The sequence below is a fragment of the Bombina bombina genome, chromosome 4 (genome assembly GCF_027579735.1).
Source record: "Bombina bombina isolate aBomBom1 chromosome 4, aBomBom1.pri, whole genome shotgun sequence".
Taxonomy (NCBI): domain Eukaryota; kingdom Metazoa; phylum Chordata; class Amphibia; order Anura; family Bombinatoridae; genus Bombina; species Bombina bombina.
This window is the reverse complement of record NC_069502.1, coordinates 603,385,543-603,410,142: the sequence shown is the minus strand read 5'-3', so window position 1 is coordinate 603,410,142 and position 24,600 is coordinate 603,385,543. Positions and strand designations below refer to the sequence as shown.

Sequence of the window (24,600 nt, the reverse complement as noted above, 5' to 3'; positions counted from 1 at the left end):
CACCACCATCTTAAGTACTGGCTGAAAGTCTGCCAGTATGAAAATAAGCCTTTTTTTAATATATATTTGCTGCAGTGTAGGTCCTCCCCTAACCCCCAACCTCCTTAATCTCCCCCCCCTTAAAAAAAAAGCTCTCTAATCCTCCCCCCTCTGCCTATTTGCTGCCATCTTAGGTACTGGCAGCGGCAAATTTGCTGCAAATTTGTCTAATTTAAAAATTTAAAAAAGACCCATTTCTTTTACAAGATATGACGAGTCCACGGATTTCATCCTTGTGGGATTTAACCTCCTGCTAGCAGGAAGTGGCAAAGAGCACCACAGCAGAGCTGTATATATATCTCCTCCCTTCCCCTCCCCCTCCAGTCATTCTCTTTGCCTATGTTAGTGATAGGAAGAGGTAAAGTGAGGTGTTAGTTTAGATTCTTCAATCAAGCTGTTTTTTTATTTTAACATGGTGCCAGTGAGTACTATTTTTCTCAGGGAGAAATCATTAGTCAGTAACTTCCCAAGAGGAGTGGAGACATCTTATTTTCTGCCCTGATGATGATCTTAGCAAACAGTATCTAAGATCCTGCTGGTTCCCACAGAGCGGTTGAAGGTAGTGTACAGAAAACATCTTCAGTGTGGAGAACCGTGTCATGCTACAAGCAGCATTGAGGTATGTTCAGTCTTTTGTTTCTGGGAGACTTGGTATCAGAACAGGCTGACATTATTCCCTATCTGGGAAGAGGTAATCAGTAGGCACTATGTGTAAAATGGTGGAACTGAAATTACTGTTTGATATTGATGACTATGTTCTTATATGGGTATTCAATATGGGCTAGACGCTGGGAGATGCGGTTTATGTGTAAGGGCTGTATTGTTATTTTAACAGGCCTGAATATAGAACGACTACTGTTTTTCATAACTTATTTATTTTTATGTGCATACGTTAGGGGGACACATGGCTTCCAATGTATATTGGGAACGGCATGTTACTTTGCTTCCCATGTGGTGTTTTACTCGGTTCGTGTTACGCCCATAGTGGCCGGGGCTTAATTTGCACGGTCAGCAGCACAGTATTTCATCCGATCAGGCAGCACAGTCCTAAACTTCGGTGGGGCCCATGGTCAATTTGTAGACGAAGGACCACTACTTTTGCAGACTCGGTATACTCTGGGGGCAGGTAGGCGCCGCAGCAGAGCTGCGGCGAGGTGCAGGGGCCAAAATTGTTTAAATTTGTCTCCGCAGATAGATCTGGATCAGGAGACAAGAGACTCTCTTCTTTGGTGGTTGTCGCAGGATCATCTGTCCCAAGGGACGTGCTTCCGCAGACCCTCATGGGTGATAGTGACAACGGACGCCAGCTTACTAGGTTGGGGTGCAGTCTGGAATTCCCTGAAGGCTCAGGGTGTGTGGACTCAGTCGGAGTCACTTCTTCCAATCAATATTCTGGAATTGAGAGCAATATTCAATGCTCTTCAGGCGTGGCCTCAGTTGGCTTCGGCAAAATTCATTCGCTTTCAGTCGGACAACATCACGACTGTGGCATACATCAATCATCAGGGAGGAACAAGGAGTTCCTTAGCGATGACAGAAGTATCCAAGATAATTCGGTGGGCGGAGGCCCACTCTTATCTGTCAGCAATCTACATCCCAGGAGTGGACAACTGGGAAGCAGACTTTTTAAGCAGACAGACGTTTCATCCGGGGGAGTGGGAACTCCATCCGGAGGTCTTTGCCACTCTGATCCTCAGATAGGGAAGACCGGAGTTGGATCTGATGGCATCTCGTCAGAATGCCAAGCTTCCAGGATACGGATCCAGGTCAAGGGATCCTCAGGCCGAACTGATAGATGCCTTGGTCGTTCAACCTAGCTTATGTGTTTCCACCGTTTGCTCTCCTTCCCCGGGTGATTGCTCGGATCAAACAGGAGAGGGCTTCAGTAATTCTAATCGTGCCTGCGTGGCCTCGCAGGACTTGGTATGCCGATCTAGAGGACATGTCTTCTCTGTCGCCGTGGAAGCTTCCATTGAGGCAGGACCTTCTCATTCAGGGACCCTTCCAACACTCAAATCTAGTTTTTCTGCAACTGACTGCTTGGAGATTGAACGCTTGATTTTATCTAAGCGGGGGTTCTCTGATTCGGTCAATGATACTTTGATTCTGGTACGTAAGCCTGTTACTAAAAAGATCTACCATAAGATATGGCGTAAATATCTTTATTGGTGCAAATCCAAGGGCTACTCATGAAGTAGAGTTAGGATTCCCAAGATTTTATCTTTTCTCCAAGAGGGATTGGAGATGGGGTTATCAACAAGTTCCTTAAAGGGACAGATTTCTGCTTTGTCGATTTTACTACACAAACGTTTGGCAGATGTTCCAGACATTCAGTCTTTTTGTCAGGCTCTGACCGGAATCAAGCCTGTGTTTAGACCAATTGCTCCACCCTGGAGTTTGAATTTAGTTCTTAATGTTCTTCAAGGGGTTCCGTTTGAACCCATGCATTCCATAGATATTAAGTTGTTATCTTGGAAAGTTTTATTTTTGGTTGCTATTTCTTCTGCTCGTCGCATTTCTGAGCTTTCAGCGTTACAATGTGACTCGCCTTATCTTATCTTCCATTCTGATAAGGTGGTTTTACGTACCAAACCTGGTTTCCTTCCTAAGGTTGTTTCTAATAAGAATATTAATCAGAAAATTGTCGTTCCTTCATTATGTCCTAATCCTTCTTCTAAGAAGGAGAGTCTGTTGCATAACTTGGACGTAGTCCGTGCCCTGAAGTTTTACTTGCAGGCGACTGAAGAATTCCGTCAATCATCTTCATTATTTGTTTTTTTATGGAAAGCGTAGGGGCCAGAAAGCTACGGCTACCTCCTTCTTCTTGGCTGAAGATTATCATCCGCCTGGCGTATGAGACTGCTAGACAGCAGCCTCCTGAAAGAATTATGGCTGGTAGTGAAACTGTTTGTGATATATAGATTCAAGGCACCAGTTTTTCTTAAAAGCAAAACTTTTTATTACAAGCTCTGCAAATGAGCCTTGACAAATCAAAGTATTTCAACAAGCAAGTAGAATAGCAAGTAGAAATTGCTACGCGTTTCTCGGCTCTCCTGGCCGTTTCATCAGGCATACTAAACAAGCTTTAAAACCGGCTTTTATAGCCGCCACTACCAGACTACAAAAATCACACCCCTGATGGGAGTGTGTACAAGATGACCAATGGGGATGCAGAAATCCAGGGCAGTGTACACACACACACACGCCTTTAGCGAATGGGTATATAGAAATCAAAGAGGGTGTATACATATACACCTATGCTGACGAATAAATATTTATTTTCAATACTTAAAGTGACGCTCGTGTATTGACTAGGGGGGGGGGTGTAAACTGCTCTGGTAAATCGTAAATGCCCATTACGTGTACATAATGTCGAAAATACAAATGCAGCCGCCAATTGCTAACAATTTATACAATATTACAATCTACTACACTATATAAAATATATTGCCCTAAATTACAAATGATGGATGCCTTCATCTTAAAGGGTGTGTGTACAAGATGACCAATGGGGATGTAAAAGTCTGAGAGAGTGTACACACACACGCCTTTAGCGAATGGGTATTTAAAAATCAAAATAGGGTGTATACATATAAACATATGCTAACAAATGAATACTTCTTTTTGACTCAAAAGCAGATCACAGCTGTAAAAAATAATGGCTGTCAGTAATCACAAAAATCTACATTAAAAATATATAAAGGTTTTGGTTTGCGTAAAAAGTATTAAAGTGACAGTAAACTCAAAGTTAAACTTTCATATTTTAAATAGAGCATGCAATTGTAAACAACTTTCCACTTTACTTCTATTATCAAATTTGCTTTGTTCTCTTTGTAGTAGTTGTGCAAGGAGTATGCAAGCATATATATAAACTAGTGTTAAAGCCTGTGGCCAAAATGTTTAAGGAAATAAATATACCTATCCCTCTATCTCTAGCCCTGTCCCTCTACTCACCTATCCCTCTATCTATTTATTTCCTATGGAATGGAGAGTCCACAAATTAATTCCAATTACTAGTGGGATATTCAACTCCTGGCCAGCAAGAGGAGGCAAAGAGCACCCCAGCACAGCTGTTAAGTGTCCATTCCCTTACCCATATTCCCCAGTCATTCTTTGCCTCTATCACCGGGAAGACATGCGAAGACGGTGTCTGAAGATATGAATGGGCATTTTTTCCTGCAAGCAAGGATTGGGGCTATGCTGTGTCCATGTAAATATCTTTAGTAAGAGTAATGGTGCCTTTTAGCAGTTAGAAGACTGTGAGGTGGTCTTTGCTTAACTTCTAACATTATTGCTACCCCTATTATAGAAAGCCAGGGTTGGTTACTCTGTCTATTCTACAGGTCCCTGGCAGAAGTGGATGAATCTTTCACACCTTAGAAGCCATTCCCTGCCTGGCAGCAGGATCCACAGGTAAGTGCTTTCCCTTCTAGGTTAGAAGGTACCAGCACTCTAAGGGTTGGGGGCACTGCATACTTTTGAGGGTTTTTATGAGGCTAACAGAAATTTAGATGAGGTATAACGGTGCCGGGATTTTAATTTTTATTGCATATTTAAATTTTTCTTTTTTGCACAATATTTGAGACTCATATTTATTTTGATAATTTCTTGTGGGGTCCAAGTTACTTAAAGTGATGGACACTAATGAAGAAAGTGGATCTTTTGAAAAATGTTCGTTTTGCTTGGAGCTTAAGGTTATTCCTCCTGTGTAGTTTTGCTCCTCAGCTTTCCCCTCAAATGTCCCAAGCTTTAACAGTTTTGCATGTAGTGCCCTGCGGTTCCTCTAAACAACCTCCTGGGGGTGTTTATTTACCAGGGGATTTTGCTGCGTAGATAACTTCTGTGGTTTCTGCCGCATTATCAGCTTTTCCTGTTGCTGGTAAGAGGATGTCTAAAAAAATTATTTCTGTAAGGGTTCTGACTCCGCTAAGGCTGCGTTAGTCAGTCTCTCTGTTATCTGATGACGAGGATACCTCAGTGGCTTCTGTGGGTGAGATCTCTGACTCTATATAGTGGAAAAATCTACAGATTCAAAGGAGGTTAATTTTTTATTTAAGCTAGAGCACTTCCGTTTACTTCTGCAGGAGGTCCTTGCTACTTTGAAAGACTCTGACTCATTAGTCGCTGAGAATCTAATGAAGTCTAGTAAACTAAAGAGTATATGATTTTCCTTCATCTGTGGAAGTTTTTCCTGTTCCTGACCATATGTTGGAAATTATAGCTCAGGAATGGAAAAAGCCAGGGATTTATTTTTCCCCGTCCCCTGTTTTTAAAAAGATGTTTCCTGTTGCTGACTCTATACGGGACTTGTGGCGCACAGTGCCCAAGGTAGAAGGAACTATCTCTACTCTAGCCAAGAGAACTACTATTCCTATTGAGCATAATTGTTGTTTTTTCAAAGATCCCATGAATAAGAAGCTAGATGCTTACTTAAGAAAGATGTACATTCATCAGGGATTACAGTGGCAACCTGTTGCAAGTATTGCTACGGTTGCAGGAGCAGCATCTTTTTGGTGTGATGCCTTGTCTGGCCTTATTTCAGAAGAGACTACTATAGAGGAGATCCAGGATAGGATCAAGGCCCTTAAACTGGCCAATACTTTTATCTGTGATGCCAACATGCAAGTGCTTAGACTGGGAGCCAAGAGTTCTAGCCTTGCTGTTCTAGCTCGCCAAGCTCTGTGGTTAAAATCTTGGTCTGCAGATGTATCTTCCAAGTCCAAACATCTGTCTTTACCTTATAAGGGCAAGACTTTATTTGGTCCTGATCTGGCTGAGATAATTTCCGAGATTACTGGTGGAAAGGGATCTTTCCTACCTCAGGACAAGAAGAATAGATCTAAGGGTCACCAGAATTCTAATTTTCGTTCCTTTTGTAACTTCAAAGGACAGAAGTCTCCCTCCTCCTCTTCCAAGCCGGAGCAACCCAGGACCTCATGGATGTCCAGTCAGCCTTGGGATAAGGGGAAGCAAGCCAAGAAACTTTCAGTTGATTCCAAATTGGCATGAAGGGGCTGCCCCCCCATCCAGTCTTTGATTAAGTTGGGGGGAAGGCTGTTCTTTTTTTTTTGGGTAAGCTTTTATCCGCGATGTCCCAGATCCTTGGGCTGTGGAGTTAGTATCTCAGCGATAAAGAATAGGATTCAAGTCTTGTCTCCCCAGGGGCAGATTTATCCTGTCAAGGTTATCTGCAAACTAGGTAAAGAAAGAGGCCTTCAACTGCGTAAAGGACCTATCTTCATTGGGAGTGATTGTTGCAGTTCCCGTAGTGGAACAGGGTCAAGGATTGTGTTCAAAGGAAACTTTTCGTCCCATTCTAGACCTAAAGGTTCCGTCCTTCAAGATGGAAACTTTTCTTTCATCCTACCCTTGGTACAGGAAAGTCAGTTCATGACTACCATAGATCTGAAGGATGCATATCTGCATGTTCCCATTTACAGGGAACATCACCAATTCCAAAATTGGAAGAGGCCTATGCTTTTGCATTTTTTCCCATTCCTGAAACTGTCATATAAGGAAATAGATAATTTTGCTTTATATGTTGTTTTTTCTCTTACATTGAGCAAGATGTCCCAATCTGATCCTGTCTCAGAGGTTTCTGCTGGAACATTGCTGCCTGACATCGGGTCTACCAAAACTTTTTCACACTTTGTGAGGAGTGTGAATAGTGGGTAGGCTACAACTGTCATCACTGAGCTCCCTGACTCATCCAATTTCTCTTATCGGGTCTACCAAAGCTAAGTGCATTTGTTGTAAAAGTGTAGAAATTATTCCACCAAATGTCATTTGTAATAGTTGTCATGATAAACTTTTACATGCAGATAGTGTTTCCATCAGTAATAGTACATTGCCAGTTGCAGTTCCTTCAACTTCTAATGTACATGATATACCTGTAAATTTTAAAGAATTTGTTTCTGATTCTATTCTGAAGGCTTTGTCTGCATTTCCACCTTCTAATAAACGTAAAAGGTCTTTTAAAACTTCTCATTTAGCTGATGAAATTTCAAATGACCAGCAACATAATAATTTATCCTCTTCTGATGAGGATCTATCTGATTCAGAAGATCCTTCCTCAGACATTGACACTGACAAATCTACTTATTTATTTAAAATAGAGTATATGCGTTCTTTATTAAAAGAAGTGTTAATTACTTTGGATATTGAGGTAACCAGTCCTATTGACGTTCAGTCTAATAAACGTTTAAATGCTGTTTTTAAACCTCCTGTGGTTTCCCCAGGGGGTTTTCCTATTCCTGAGGCTATTTCTGATATGATTTCTAGGGAATGGAATAAGCCAGGTACTTCTTTTATTCCTTCTTCAAGGTTTAAAAAATTGTATCCTTTACCAGCAAATAGTTTTGGGAAAAAATCCCCAAAGTTGATGGGGCTATTTCTACTCTTGCTAAACGTACCACTATTCCTATGGAAGATAGTACTTCCTTTAAGCATTCTTTAGATAGGAAGCTTGAATCTTATCTAAGGAAGGCCTATTTATATTCAGGTCATCGTCTCAGACCTGCTATTTCTTTGGCTGATGTTGCGGCTGCCTCAACTTTTTGGTTGGAGAATTTAGCGCAACGAGAATTGGATCCTGACATATCTAGCATTACTCGCTTACTGCAACATGCTAATCATTTTATTTGTGATGCCATTTTTGATATTATCAAAATTGATGTTAGATCCATGTATTTAGCTGTATTAGCTAGAAGAGCTTTGTGGCTTAAATCTTGGAATGCTGATATGACATCTAAATCTAGATTACTATCTCTTTCTTTCCAAGGTAATAATTTATTTGGTTCTCAGTTGTATTCTATTATTTCAACTATCACTGGAGGAAATGGAGTTTTTCTGCCTCAGGATAAAAAAACCTAAGGGTAAATCTAAGGCTTCTAACCGTTTTCGTTCCTTTCGTCAGAATAAGGAACAAAAACTCAATCCTCCTCCCAAGGAATCTGCTTCCAATTGGAAGCCTTCCTCAAATTGGAATAAATCCAAGCCATTTAGGAAACCAAAGTCTGCACCCAAGTCCGCATGAAGGTGCGGCCTTCATTCCAGCTCAGCTGTAGGTGGCAGATTAAGGTTTTTCAAGGATTTTTGGATAAAATCTGTCCAAAATCATTGGATTCAGAGCATTGTCTCTCAAGGGTATCGAATAGGATTCAAAGTAAGACCTCCTGTGAGAAGATTTTTTCTCTCACGCATCACTGTAAATCCAGTAAAAGCTCAGGCTTTTCTGATGTGTGTTTCAGACCTGGAGTCTTCAGGGGTAATCATGCCAGTTCCTCCTCAGGAACAAGGTTTGGGGTTTTATTTAAACCTATTCATTGTACCAAAGAAAGAAAATTTATTCAGACCGGTTCTGGATCTGAAAATTTTGAATCGTTATGTAAGAGTACCAACTTTCAAGATGGTGACTATAAGGACTATTCTGCCTTTTGTTCAGCAAGGACATTATATGTCCACAATAGACTTGCAGGATGCATACCTTCATATTCCGATTCATCCAGAACACTATCAGTTTCTGAGATTCTCTTTTCTAGACAAGCATTACCAATTTGTTGCTCTTCCATTTGGCCTAGCAACAGCTCCAAGGATCTTTTCAAAGGTTCTGGGTGCCCTATTATCTGTAATCAGAGAACAGGGTATTGCAGTATTTCCTTATTTGGACGATATCTTGGTACTAGCTCAGTCTTTACATACTGCAGAATCTCACACAAATCAACTAGTGTTGTTTCTTCGGAAACATGGTTGGAGGATCAATTTACCAAAAAGTTTCTTGATTCCTCAGACAAGGGTCACCTTTTTAGGTTTCCAGATAGATTCAGTGTCCATTACTCTGTCTCTAACAGACAAGAGACGTTTAAAATTGGTCGTAGCATGCCGGCACCTTCAGTCTCAGTCATTCCCTTCAGTGGCTATGTGCATGGAAGTTTTAGGTCTCATGACTGCAGCATCGGATGCGATCCCCTTTGCTCATTTTCACATGAGACCTCTGCAGCTTTGCATGCTGAATCAATGGTGCAGGGATTATACAAAGGTATCACAATTAATATCCTTGAATCCCAATGTACGACACTCTCTGACATGGTGGATAGATCACCATCGTTTGGTTCAAGGGGCTTCTTTTGTTCGGCCAACCTGGACTGTGATCTCAACAGATGCGAGTCTTTCAGGTTATCGAGCTGTTTGGGGTTCTCTGACAGCACAAGGGGTTTGGAAATCTCAAGAGGCGAGATTACCAATAAATATTTTAGAACTCAGTGCAATTCTCAGGGCTCTTCAGTTTTGGCCTCTGCTAAAGAGAGAACCGTTCATTTGTTTTCAGACAGACAATATCACAACTGTGGCTTATGTCAATCATCAGGGTGGGACTCACAGTCCCCAAGCTATGAAAGAAGTATCTCGGATACTTGCTTGGGCGGAATCCAGCTCCTGTCTTATCTCTGCGGTGCATATCCCAGGTGTAGACAATTGGGAGGCAGATTATCTCAGCCGCCAGACTTTACATCCAGGGGAGTGGTCTCTCCATCCAGATGTGTTTTCTCAGATTGTTCAGATGTGGGGTCTTCCAGAGATAGATCTCATGGCCTCTCATCTAAACAAGAAACTTCCCAGATACCTGTCCAGGTCCAGGGATGTTCAGGCGGAAGCAGTGGATGCACTGACACTTCCTTGGTGTTATCATCCTGCTTACATCTTCCCGCCTCTAGTTCTCCTTCCAAGAGTGATCTCCAAAATCATCATGGAACAGTCTTTTGTGTTGCTGGTGGCTCCAGCATGGCCACACAGGTTTTGGTATGCGGATCTGGTTCGGATGTCCAGTTGCCCGCCTTGGCCACTTCTGTTACTGCCGGACCTACTATCTCAAGGTCCGTTTTTCCATCAGGATGTCAAATCATTAAATTTGAAGGTATGGAAATTGAACGCTTAGTTCTAAATCATAGAGGTTTCTCTGACTCAGTGATTAATACTATGTCACAAGCTCGTAAATCTGTCTCTAGAAAGATTTATTATAGAGTTTGGAAGACTTACATTTCATGGTGTTCTTCTCATAAATTCTCCTGGCATTCTTTTAGAATTCCTAGAATTTTACAGTTCCTTCAGGATGGTTTGGATAAGGTTTTGTCTGCAAGTTCCTTGAAAGGTCAAATCTCTGCTCTTTCTGTTTTATTTCACAGAAAGATTGCTATACTTCCTGATATTCACTGTTTTGTACAGGCTTTTGTTCGTATTAAGCCTGTCATTAAATAAATTTCTCCTCCTTGGAGTCTTAATTTGGTTCTGAAGGCTTTACAGGCTCCTCCATTTGAGCCTATGCATTCTTTGGATATTAAACTACTTTCTTGGAAAGTGTTGTTCCTTTTGGCTATCTCTTCTGCTAGAAGAGTTTCTGAGCTATGTGCTCTTTCTTGTGAGTCTCCTTTTCTGATTTTTCATCAGGATAAGGCAGTTTTGCGGACTTCTTTTCAATTTTTACCTAAGGTTGTGAATTCTAACAACATTAGTAGAGAAATTGTTGTCCCTTCCTTATGTCCTAATCCTAAGAATTCTTTGGAGAGATCCTTACATTCTTTGGATGTGGTAAGAGCTTTGAAATATTATGTGGAAGCTACAAAAGATTTCAGGAAGACTTCCAGTCTATTTGTTTTATTTTCTGGTCCTAGGAAAGGTCAGAAGGCTTCTGCTATTTCCTTGGCTTCTTGGTTGAAACTTTTGATTCATCAAGCTTATTTGGAGTTGGGTCAGGCCCCGCCTCAAAGAATTACAGCTCATTCTACCAGATCAGTCTCCACTTCGTGGGCCTTTAAGAATGAAGCTTCAGTTGATCAGATTTGCAAAGCGGCGACTTGGTCCTCTTTGCATACATTTACTAAATTCTACCGTTTTGATATATTTGCTTCTTCGGAAGCAGTTTTTGGTAGAAAAGTTCTTCAGGCAGCTGTTTCAGTTTGATTCTTCTGCTTTGATTTAAGTTTTTTTCTTTCAAAAATGAAAATAAACTTATTTTTTTGGGTTGTGGATTAATTTTTCAGCGAAATATGGCTGTTTTTATTCCCTCCCTCTCTAGTGACTCTTGAGTGGAAGACTCCACATCTTGGGTTATTGATATCCCATATGTCACTAGCTCATGGACTCTTGCCAATTACATGAAAGAAAACATAATTTATGTAAGAACTTATCTGATAAATTCATTTCTTTCATATTGGCATATTGGCAAGAGCCCATGACCCTTTTTATGGTGGTTATGATTTTTTGTATAAAGCACAATTATTTCCAAATTTCCTTGAGTGGAAGACTCCACATCTTGGGTTATTGATATCCCATATGTCACTAGCTCATGGACTCTTGCCAATTACATGAAAGAAAACATAATTTATGTAAGAACTTATCTGATAAATTCATTTCTTTCATATTGGCATATTGGCAAGAGCCCATGACCCTTTTTATGGTGGTTATGATTTTTTGTATAAAGCACAATTATTTCCAAATTTCCTTTGTTGATGCGTTCTACTCCTTTCTTTATCACCCCACTGCTTGGCTATTCGTTAAACTGAATTGTGGGTGTGGTGAGGGGTGTATTTATAGGCATTTTGAGGTTTGGGAAACTTTGCCCCTCCTGGTAGGATTGTATATCCCATATGTCACTAGCTCATGGACTCTTGCCAATATGAAAGAAATGAATTTATCAGGTAAGTTCTTACATAAATTATGTTTTTGACATGAGTGTCCATTTAACCCCTTAATGACCAGCTCTTCTCTCTGCCGCGATCTCGCTCCAAATTGCGAGATTGCGCTATATCTGCATGCCCCACAAGTGTGGCACTGCAGAAAATAAGTTGCAGAGTTACTCTGTGGCCCCCTCTGCATCGGACAGAGGTTGGACCGATCGTTGGTGGGTGGGAGCGTATGGAGGGAGGCGTGTGGGCGGCCCATCGCTGGAGGAGGTGAGAGGAGGGCAGGAGTGGGTGGGACCGCTCAGCACGCTACAGGAAGAAAAAAAAAACTCCAGCTGCGTAATTGAGGCAGATCATATGTGGGATAATTTGAGGAAAAGGGATCTGGGAGGGGTAGGGGGGTTTGGGTATTGAGGGGGGGCAGCTACACTACAGAAAAATTAGTATTATATATATATATATATATATATATATATATATATATATATATATATATATATATATATATATATATATATATATATATATATACAGTTCCAGGATAATCACTGTTAGGTGCGCTCCTCCTGAGCGTTCGATGAAAAAGGATAACCCGGCACACAGGAGAGTGGGCGGGGGACACACCCCCTTAGCGAATCCAAGCGCTTGGCTGCAAACTTCAGGCGTGTCTGCCACACACGCCACAGGCAAAGCCGAGTACACTAATCCAAGAAGAGAAGTTGCGCTCAAGCTTGAAATCTTGAAATCTTCTTGAAGAAAGAAAAGCACTCCAGGCACGTAGAAAAAGTAAAAAAAACTTTTATTCCAAAATGATAAAAGAAGGACAAAGTAGTGTAGTCCAGCAGAGAGCCAGCAGTGACTCCAACAATCAGGTTGATGAGCTGATCCTCACGCAGACATGTTTCGTGCGTTTGCGCACTTGATCACTGCTTACCTGAGGATCAGCTCACTCACCTATTTATGGCTAAGTTAATTACCAGAAATTTACATATTTAAAACCTGATTGTATACCTATATCCACAAGACGGGCTACTTTAATTATAATACCGGTAGCTATGTATAGACATAAGAAGAGAGTACAAAGGGATAATGTTGGAAATACATGACAGGAAATAATCTGACCATTAATTTAAAGAATTGCTAATATAATGAAAACTAAATTTCCTGAAATTACCAAACTGATAAACTGTTAGGATACCAACTGTTACATTTGTATGTATTTAAACACATTTTTCAAGTAGATCTAGACTTAATATATGTGTTAGTTATGTAACAAAAAGGAAAATCACACTGCCAAAGAAAAATATAAGTGTCATGCCATTACTGTGACAAATGAGTTATTTGATCAGACTTTAGATAGACATATATTAGATAAATACATCTAGGTCACGTCTAATGTTTAACCCTTCTGGTTCACTAGTCTGTAATTTAAACATCCAATAAATTTCCTTTTTATTAAGTAGTGACTCTCTATTTCCACCTCTTCTCCACTTGGTAATATGGTCAATACCCTGTATTCTTAACGATGATACATCTGAGTTGTGAATTAGTTTAAAGTGTCTTGATATGGGGGTGTCACTATCTTCATCCTCAACTGACCTAAGGTGTTGCAGGAATCTGTCTTTGAGGGATCTCTTGGTTTTTCCTGTATATTGGATATTACAAATATCACAAGTGAGAAGATAGACTACGTGTGTAGTTGCACAATTAATGAAGTATCTGATGTCATACTCTATGTTAGTTGTGCTTGAAGAAAATTTATCGCCCTCATGTATAAAGTTACAAGTTTTACAGATGTGTCGTCTGCACTTAAAGCATCCCTGTCTTTGTTTAAGCCAGCATCTGTTTATCTTGGGTTTGATATCAGAGGGGGACAAATGATTAGATAGAGTTTTGGCTCTTTTAGGAATGAAGTCACATCCAGATTTTAAAATCTCTCTGATGGTAGGGTCTGAATAGAGAATAGGAAGAGAATCTTTAATGATTGTACATATTTTGTTATATTCTACACTAAAGGTAGTTATGAATTTAATCTTATTATTTTCACTCTTTTTAGTGTTTAACTTGTTGTGTTTATATTGAAGCAACTCAGTTCTTGGAATTTGATCGACACTTGCTTTAGCTTTTAATAATAGGCCCTCATGATAACCTCGCTGTTTGAATCTTTGAGTGGCTTCACTTCTCTTCTTGGATTAGTATATATATATATATATATATACATTTATTTATTTTTTTAATTGCCTAATTTGCAGCAAACTGGGTACTGGCATACAGCTGCCAGTTCCTAATATGGTCACAAATAGGTAGAGGGGGGGGGGGGTTAGAGAGCTAATTTGGGGGGGGGGATCAGGGAGGTTGGGAGGTAAGGGGGGATGCTACCCTGCAGAAAATATATAATTTAAAAAAAAGTTACAAAAAAAACGTATTTTTCTAGTGGCAGACTTTCTGCCAGTACTTAAGATAGGGGATGACCTTTGGGGCGTGGGGGAGGGAAGAGAACTGTTTAAGAGGGGTCAGGGAGGGATCAGGGGGTGGGGTGTGTCAGATAGGAGGCTGATCTCTACACTAAAGCTAAAATGAACCCTACAAGCTACCTAATTAACCCCTTCACTGCTGGGCATAATACAAGCTTGGTGCGCAGTGGCCTTCTAATTACCTAAAAGCAATGCCAAAGCCATATATGTCTGCTATTTCTAAACAATGGGGATCCCAGAGAAGCATTTGCAACAATTTGTACCATGATTACACAAGCTGTTTGTAAATCATTTCAGTGAGAAACCTAAAATTGTGAAAAAGTTAACAATTTTTTTTATTTGATCGCATTTGGCGGTGAAATGGTGGCATGAAATATACCAAAATGGGCCTAGATCATTACTTTGGGTTGTCTACTAAAAAAAAAATATATAGTTTTGATAGGTTAAAAAAAAAAGGCTCTATTTCTGTTTAAATGTAGTGATGGCAAAAATGCTAAAAATGCTCTGGTCTTTTGGGGAAGTTTTTGTCTGAAGTGCCCAGTCCTTAGGGGTTTAATAGATCTGTGTTTCACATTTTGTTTTTTAACCTTGGCTACTGTAAGTATAATTTTGTCTTATTTATCTCTTTGTTTTTCTAATAGGAAATCTTCCCTGGATCAAATTAATAGATAATTTTGAAGCTGAATATGACTATATCACTAACGAAGGAACAATTTTCACCTTTAAGACAAATCGTAATGCTCCTAACTACAAACTAATTAACATAGACTTCAATAACCCTGAAGAATCCAGCTGGAAAGAGCTCATTCCTGAACACAATAAGGATGTTTTGGGTAAGAATTATTTATGAAAAGCTTGATCTAAACATTTTATTTGTATGTTAAATTGTTAGCATTAACTGTTTCTCTCATTCTATGAAATGTTTGAATGTTGTTAGGTCACAATGTACACATTACATTTCTTAAAATTGACCTTGCCATTTATATATGGCTGCTTTAACGAATCTGAAATTACATTCTTTAGGGATTCAGCATCAGAAATCTAAGTGTGGGTAAATCCTACATTGTTTTGTTGGGTAGAATCTGCACGTACTATAGTTTTCTTAAAAAAAAATATTGATGTTGTTTTAAACAATACCAACGCAACATAAACTATGTAAAGAATTGAAGGATGCCACATGTGAGATTTGAGAAAAGATGAAATGTATGTCTTACAAAACAAAACTATAGCTAGCCACAAGATGTTCACTATATGAAACCTATGCAAAGAATAAAAATACCTGCTGTAAATAATGTGCACAGTGTTTTAATAACATCATTTCTTTCACACTCTAATAGAACTGTATCTGTGCTGATGGGTAGATAATAGATGTGTGATTAGGGAAGCAGACCTGTAGTTCTTCTCCACCTGGAGGTTTTATTTTTTTTTTGGGGGGGGGGGGCGTTAGCACAAAGAAAGATTTTATTTACGAGGAAGCAATTACCTGTGTGAGGTTACAAAAAAATAATGATTTTATAGAACTGAGGATGCACAACTTTCTAATTTACTTGTATTATTAATTTGTCTTGGACTATACAGCTGTCGTTTTGTAAGAATGATTTCCATTTGCAAGAGAACTAGATGGCAGCACGCCACTTTTTCCTGCCATGTAGCGTTCTAGACACCTACCCAAGTGTATGCTGAATCTCATAATAAAATATTGGGGTATCATATCCCTTTCTTTCAGGGTTTAGTCCTTTCAGGGTTTATTCCACTTATTATTTGCTGTTTTACTATTAAAGCTCTGTTTAGTTCCAGTTTCCAATTTAACCAAATTGATGTGGTTCTTTTAACCCCTTCACTGTTTTAAGCTCGTTTCATACCCTTCCTTGTGCTAAGCTGATTTGAGCTTTTTTTTTTTTTTTTTTTTTTTTTTTTACTGCTTACATTTAAACACTATTGCAAATCACATTTCAATGAGCGACTAACAAATTATATATCATTTTTCCAGCAGCATCAGGATATACAATGTATTATATTTAGATTTCATTGCAGATTATATGGCTTCAACAATTTTTTTTAGAACAAAATACAATTATTATTGTTACGATTTTAGTAAATAACATTGGGAATAGCCAAGTGACCACTGTTGATAATGTAATCACGTTACTAAATTGTTATCAATGGTTTTTAAACTCGCATGAGGGATCCATAATGGCTTTTGGGGGTTATAATAAGAGGTATCCCTTGTGCCAGTGTGGAAATAAAAGCACTTCTTTTTTTTACCCAGTGATCGCTGTCATCACAGTGATCACCTGGCTGTACAGACAAAATTTACATTTTTAAAAAAAAAATTTTATTTTTTTTATGGGACTTGACCACTATAAAATTAACACTTTTGTGGTTCTTAAAAAACCCAAAAACGTTTTATTATATATCACCAAGCTATTATTAAGTGTAAAACCTTATGTATTAAATTCTTTACTGTGGTGGTTGGTACTTTTCAACACCCCTACCATTTGAAAGAGCAGGCTATTCTCTTTTAAATGAAAGGGCTTAAACATCTGTAACTGGTAAAGGAGCTGAGATTGAGGGGTTTGAATCACCTCCCCTATCTAGCTCCCATACCAGCTATAGTGGCCTGCCCCTTTATAATAGCACTATCGCTGCTGGGGATTGCCATAATCAACCTTTGATCAGCTATCTTTCTGGATGACAGGGATGCCTTGCCTCACGTCTTGTATACAGACCCATACTGTGCCCAGAATGCTAGCCAAGTTTCAGGTAGAGGAAAAGAAAAGTTAAACATTGTTCTCATATATGTAGCCCAGACGTGTTGGCGGATGCGGACTAACCCATAGTTAGCTCTGAAGGTGAACTCCCTTCTGACCACTCTGAAGAGGAGTTGGAGGAAGATTTGGAAGAGGGTATGATTAGGTTCAAAGTGGAGCAGGTCAGGCTTCTGTTGAAGTGGGATCTGTCTACCCTGGGGGTCCCCGCAGCGAAGCCACCTGAGGACGAGCAGGTCCAGAGACTGGAATCCGTATTCAGAACTAGGGCCCCTGTACCACCCATCATCTCCAAGGAATGGGAAAAACCATGCCTTCCGTTTGCCCCTTCGGGGGCATTTAAAATGATGTTTCCTGTTCCCGCTGCCACACGGAGGTATGGAACAGTGTTCCTAAGGTGGATGGCGCTATATACACACTAGCCAAGCACACAACTATGCCGATTTAGGACAGTACCTACTTAAGAGATCCTCTCGACACAAACTTATGGTATATCTCAGGAGAGTGTTTCTTCAGTCTGGCGCATTGTTTCAACCTGCAGTGGGTATTGCTGCAGTTATAGGGGCCGCAAAATTTGGGTGAGTCCTTAGCGGACCTAATTATGATGGAATCTCCTTTAGAGGAGATTCAGGATCACATACAATCCCTACAGTGTGCAAACGCTTTAATCAGGGATGCAATTCTGCAGATTATTCCATTAACGCAAAAAACTCTAGCTTTGTAATTCTGGCTATGAGGGCACTGTGGCTAAAATCCTGGTCAGCGGATAACGTGTCTAAATCTAGACTGCTGTCGCTGTTGTTCAATGGTAAGTCCCTGATTGTTCCAGGTCTGGACTCTATTGTAGCCACAGTCACAGGTGGAAAGGGAGCTTTCCAACTGCAGGACAAGAAATCTAAACCCAAGGGTCGTCCGGCGAGACTTTTTTTTATTCCTTTCGGAACAAAAATCAAAGGAACTCAGAAGTGACTAAAGCAGAGTCTCCCAGGCCTACCTAGAAGCCCACCCAGGGATGGAATAAGAATATGCAGCCCAAGAAGGCTTCCCATAATAGCAATTCAGCATGATGGGATCACGTTGCATGGTGGGCAGACTTTCTCTGTTTCAGAAGGAATGTGTCAGTCCGTCCAGAACTCTTGGGTGCTAGAAATTTTTTGCCAGGGTTACAGATTAATCTTTTGATCCTGTCTCCTAGAGGACCAGTTCCTACTATCAATGGTATCTGTAAACCCAATAAAGGAGGCAGCACTACTTCATTGTGTGGAGGTCCTCTTAGCCATGGGAGTAGTAGTTCCTGTTCCTCCCCCATCAGTGAGGGGACAAGGATATTACTCAAATCACTTTGTGGTACCCATGAAAGAGGGCATGTTCCATCCTATATTGCACCTAAAAGGGCTCAACAGATTTGTAAGAGTTCTCATCTTCAAGATGGAGACGATAAGATCCATACTTCCTCTGGTTCAGGATTACCCCTTGTTTTTGTAAACTGAAACATGTTTTAGATCCTTAAAGGGACTTGAATGTCAACATGAATCTGTTGGCGCTCTACAAATAACCGAGAATAATAATTATCTTGGTATTCAATTTTGAAAATCATTACAAGGTAGGCTCAGAAGCAATGCACCACTAGGAACTAGCTGGTGATTTGTGGCCATGCACATATGCCTCTTGTCATTGACTCACCAGATATGTTCAGCTAGGTCCCAGTAGTGCATTGCTTCTCTGTAGCAGACTTTAAAGTGATGACAAATCCTAGCGTTTGTGAAACACTAGGATTTACCAGTGGAACAAATAAAGGGGACTTTGTTTGAAGCGTTTGTTTGAAGCGTTTGCCGCACTGAGCTCCTCAGACAGCCCACGGCAGAACGCTATTTTGCTGTAAGAGGACGTTGCCACCTCTTAGCCAATTGCCGTGCGGGCCGGATAGCTAGCCCGCTATTGGCTAAGAGGTGAAAATGTCACCTCACAGCAAAATAGCGTTCTGCCGCGGGCAGTATTTTATACTTCATGACTGAAAGTCCCCTTTATTTGTTCCACTGGTAAATCCTAGCATTTCACAAACACTAGGATTTACCATCACTTTAACTATTCACCTTTGCCGGGGGGAACTGTTGTTACATGCAAGCAATAGTGTAATATTAAAATGTTTTCACACAGAGCATTTTCTCTTTTGACTTGTATGTTCCTATGTGTTTTAAAAAAAAAAATTTTTTTAAAATGTATTTAATGATAGTATTTATATCTTATAAATTTTATGTATATATATATATTTTTTAAACAGATAATATGCTGGTCTTTCATTTGGAAGCCACAGTGAATTTACATAAAACGCCTGTGTTTTTTTATCTACTTCTATTTACAGTATAATGTAAAAATAACAATTTCACATCATTACCAGATTCGCCACAAGGTTAATCAAGGGACTAATCATTTGTACTCTCACTATGGTGAATCAGCCTTTCCAAGGCAATCTGAAACAGTTGGGGTTAATTAATTCAGCAGAGACTGAGGCTAAATTTAGAATTACTTGGAAGTGCAAATTGAAACCTCTATAGAAATCTGAAGTTTTAATGACTTAAAAAATAGTGTAAACTGTACATTACTACAGATCTATTTAAAATCAGTTTTGAAGGGAAAATAAACCTTTTATATTTTTTGCAAAACGTTTAAATGACTATGCAGAACAGAATGCTTAAAGCTGACCTCCCAGTCTTCATAAAACAATTTTTAAAATCTACTTTGGCACCCCCATTAGTTGCACTGTTCTGTCTCATGCTGCCTGCTCCCTTGTAGGGTATGAAGTACAGCCAGTTGGGAGCTTTACTACTAATACCACACAATAAACAGACTTGGCACTAACTGCTCTGTATACAGCCCAAGATACATAGGCTTATGAATTGCAGTGAGTGCTTGCTCTGTTTAGCCCAGGGGTCAGCAAGCTTGGCACCCCCAGATGTTTTGGAACTACATTTCCCTTGATACTCAGCCAGCCTAAAGTGTGTCTGAGTATCATGGGAAATGTAGTTCCAAAACATCTAAAGGTTGCTGACCCCTGGTTTAACCTATGGTGGTGATGGTTCAGCAGCTGAATTTATTTTTCTTCTCAGTCCCGATATAATATTTCAGTGAGTTAGGTGCATAGAGGGCCATTCTTTTTTCAGTTTCAATAATGTCACAGAGGTGGACAACTGAAGGTCATTAGGATCGCTGCAGACAAGAACATTTTTTTCTTCCAGGTAGAAAAGAACTGTGTATACTATGTATGTCACTTGCAGGAACATTCAGGCTCTCTGCTGTAGCACACTTATTTAACTAGTGACAATAGAACTCTAAAAGTACCTAATTCAATTGGGAGCATGTTCCAAACAGAAGTTGTGATTGTTGCTGGAAATTCAATAACCACTAAGTATGAGCCATGGGGATTTGAGCAATTGCATTCTTTTTGAGCTCATATAACATATTATGTGTTCTTAACCATATTTTAAATGATTCTGTCCTCAGTAATTATTTTTTTCTATAGTGATATAATTGATGAACATTTAGTATCATTTAGGTACTATCACCTATGGAATCTGAATCCCTGTGTGAAAAGTAGAAGAGTATCCGGACAACAAGACATCCATAATGAATAAGGCTTGTGCACAACCCCATGTGATTTTGATGACAGATTTGCCAATATGTCAGACTCTGTTTCTATACCTAAAATGCCAATTTTTCTCTCTCTCAGGATAAAAAAAGATTCAGATAGAGCATATCATTTTAAACAACTTTCTATGATACGTCTATTGCTTCATTCTCTTGGTATCCTTTGTTTAAGAAGCAGCCATGCACTACTGGGAGCCAGCTGAACACATCTGGTGAGCCAATAACAAGGCATATATGTGCAGCCACCAATCAGCAGATGGCTACTCATTAGCCTACCCAGGTATGCTTTTAACAAAGCATACTAAGAAAACAAAGTAAATATGATAATAGAAGTAAATTGGGAAGTTGTGTAAAATTGCATGAATCATGAAATATACTTTATTGACACTTTAAAGGGACAGTAAACACATTGCTGATGAGCTGCTTTAGAATAACATATCAGCCCAGTCTTAACGTTTTGAAAATAATTTAACTCCAACCACCATCTGCCTTTATTTGGTGGAGCCAATTTGGGCTTTAGCCTGCAGACAACAATGATAGTTACAGTCGTACACTTAGTTATCAACAATAATCGCCAAATAAGGACAACTATGTAGCACGAATTGCCTTGAGAAGTCATGTTCTGAGTATTAGAAATTGCTAATTTTTTTAGAACTAAATTACATGTAAAGAGGTTAAAATAATCAAAATATATTGCAAAGTTTACTACGCATAACTAGCCATTTTATATAAAAACCCCATGGTGTTTACTGTTTCTTTAATTTTTCTTTGCTAGTCACTGGTTAACATTGCAGTAACCATTGAAATACTAATACAAACAGTAGCGGAACAGCACTACTGACCAGTGCTTGTGAAGGCAAGGGATACTGCCAAGTCCCCGGATAATACCAGTATTCAGAGAGGTCCACAGCACTAGGCTGTCTGGCACGACAAATGAAGATTTTAAAGCTGTGTATTCACATGTTGTAACTCATAGCATGACTAAGGGGACTACCCCTGAAACTTTGCTTTTTTTAATGTCTTACATAAATAATGTTTCTCCAACATAGGTGTGTCCGGTCCACGGCGTCATCCTTACTTGTGGGATATTCTCTTCCCCAACAGGAAATGGCAAAGAGCCCAGCAAAGCTGGTCACATGATCCCTCCTAGGCTCCGCCTACCCCAGTCATTCTCTTTGCCGTTGTACAGGCAACATCTCCACGGAGATGGCTTAGAGTTTTTTAGTGTTTAACTGTAGTTTTTTCATTATTCAATCAAGAGTTTGTTATTTTCAAATAGTGCTGGTACGTACTATTTACTCAGAAACAGAAAAGAGATGAAGAATTCTGTTTGTATGAGGAAAATGATTTTAGCAACCGTAACTAAAATCCATGGCTGTTCCACACAGGACTGTTGAGAGCAATTAACTTCAGTTGGGGGAACAGTTTGCAGTCCCTTGCTGCTTGAGGTATGACACATTCTAACAAGACGATGTAATGCTGGAAGCTGTCATTTTCCCTATGGGATCCGGTAAGCCATGTTTATTACGATTGTAAATAAGGGCTTCACAAGGGCTTATTTAAACTGTAGACTTTTTCTGGGCTAAATCGATTGATTATTAACACATATTTAGCCTTGAGGAATCATTTTATCTGGGTATTTTGATATAATAATATCGGCAGGCACTGTTTTAGACACCTTATTCTTTAGGGGCTTTCCCAAAGCATAGGCAGAGTCTCATTTTCGCGCCGGTGTTGCGCACTTGTTTTTGAGAGGCATGGCATGCAGTCGCATGTGAGAGGAGCTCTGATACTTATAAAAGACTTCTGAAGGCGTCATTTGGTATCGTATTCCCCTTTGGGTTTGGTTGGGTCTCAGCAAAGCAGATACCAGGGACTGTAAAGGGGTTTAAAGCTTAAAACGGCTCCGGTTCCGTTATTTTAAGGGTTAAAGCTTCCAAAATTGGTGTGCAATATTTTCAAGGCTTTAAGACGCTGTGGTGAAAATTTGGTGAATTTTGAACAATTCCTTCATGTTTTTTCGCAATTGCAGTAATAAAGTGTGTTCAGTTTAAAATTTAAAGTGACAGTAACGGTTTTATTTTAAAACGTTTTTTGTACTTTCTGATCAAGTTTATGCCTGTTTAACATGTCTGAACTACCAGATAGACTGTGTTCTGAATGTGGGGAAGCCAGAATTCCTATTCATTTAAATAAATGTGATTTATGTGATAATGACAATGATGCCCAAGATGATTCCTCAAGTGAGGGGAGTAAGCATGGTACTGCATCATTCCCTCCTTCGTCTACACGAGTCTTGCCCACTCAGGAGGCCCCTAGTACATCTAGCGCGCCAATACTCCTTACTATGCAACAATTAACGGCTGTAATGGATAATTCTGTCAAAAACATTTTAGCCAAAATTAACCCTTGTCAGCGTAAGCGTGGCTGCTCTGTTTTAGTTACTGAAGAGCATGACGACGCTGATATTAATATCTCTGAAGGGCCCCTAACCCAATCTGAGGGGGCCAGGGAGGTTTTGTCTGAGGGAGAAATTACTGATTTAGGGAACATTTCTCAGCAGGCTGAATCTGATGTGATTACATTTAAATTTAAATTGGAACATCTCCGCATTTTGCTTAAGGAGGTATTATCCACTCTGGATGATTGTGAAAATTTAGTCATCCCAGAGAAACTATGTAAAATGGACAAGTTCCTAGAGGTGCCGGGGCTCCCAGAAGCTTTTCCTATACCCAAGCGGGTGGCGGACATTGTTAATAAAGAATGGGAAAGGCCCGGTATTCCTTTCGTCCCTCCCCCCATATTTAAAAAATTGTTTCCTATGGTCGACCCCAGAAAGGACTTATGGCAGTCAGTCCCCAAGGTCGAGGGAGCGGTTTCTACTTTAAACAAACGCACCACTATTCCCATAGAGGATAGTTGTGCTTTCAAAGATCCTATGGATAAAAAATTAGAAGGTTTGCTTAAAAAGATGTTTGTTCAGCAGGGTTACCTTCTACAACCCATTTCATGCATTGTCCCTGTCACTACTGCCGCATATTTCTGGTTTGATGAACTGCTTAAGGTGCTCGATAGTGACTCTCCTCCTTATGAGGAGATTATGGACAGAATCAATGCTCTCAAATTGGCTAATTCTTTCACTCTAGACGCCTCTTTGCAATTGGCTAAGTTAGCGGCTAAGAACTCTGGGTTTGCTATTGTGGCGCGCAGAGCGCTTTGGTTGAAATCTTGGTCGGCTGATGCGTCTTCCAAGAACAAGCTACTAAACATTCCTTTCAAGGGGAAAACGCTGTTTGGTCCTGACTTGAAAGAGATTATCTCTGATATCACTGGGGGTAAGGGCCACGCCCTTCCTCAGGATCGGCCCTTCAAGGCAAAAAATAGACCTAATTTTCGTCCCTTTCGTAAAAACGGACCAGCCCAAGGTGCTACGTCCTCTAAGCAAGAGGGTAATACTTCTCAGGCCAAGCCAGCTTGGAGACCAATGCAAGGCTGGAACAAGGGAAAGCAGGCCAAGAAACCTGCCACTGCTACCAAGACAGCATGAAATATTGGCCCCCGATCCGGGACCGGATCTGGTGGGGGGCAGACTCTCTCTCTTCGCTCAGGCTTGGGCAAGAGATGTTCTGGATCCTTGGGCGCTAGAAATAGTCTCCCAGGGTTATCTTCTGGAATTCAAGGGACTTCCCCCAAGGGGGAGGTTCCACAGGTCGCAGTTGTCTTCAGACCACATAAAAAGACAGGCGTTCTTACATTGTGTAGAAGACCTGTTAAAAATGGGAGTGATTCATCCTGTTCCATTAAGAGAACAAGGGATGGGGTTCTACTCCAATCTGTTCATAGTTCCCAAAAAAGAGGGAACGTTCAGACCAATCCTAGATCTCAAGATCTTAAACAAATTTCTCAAGGTCCCATCGTTCAAGATGGAAACCATTCGAACTATCCTTCCTTCCATCCAGGAAGGTCAATTCATGACCACGGTGGATTTAAAGGATGCGT

General features: G+C 40.1%; 1 protein-coding gene across 1 annotated transcript in view; it reads left to right on the top strand.

Annotated features, from left to right (window-relative positions):
• The window catches only part of PREP (prolyl endopeptidase), a 551,073-nt gene that overhangs the window by 213,959 nt on the left and 312,514 nt on the right, over positions 1 to 24,600 (top strand). The window contains exon 8 of the mRNA XM_053710588.1: positions 14,830 to 15,021. Coding sequence (XP_053566563.1) covers positions 14,830 to 15,021 — 192 coding nt within the window. The remainder of the gene's footprint in view (positions 1 to 14,829; positions 15,022 to 24,600) is intronic.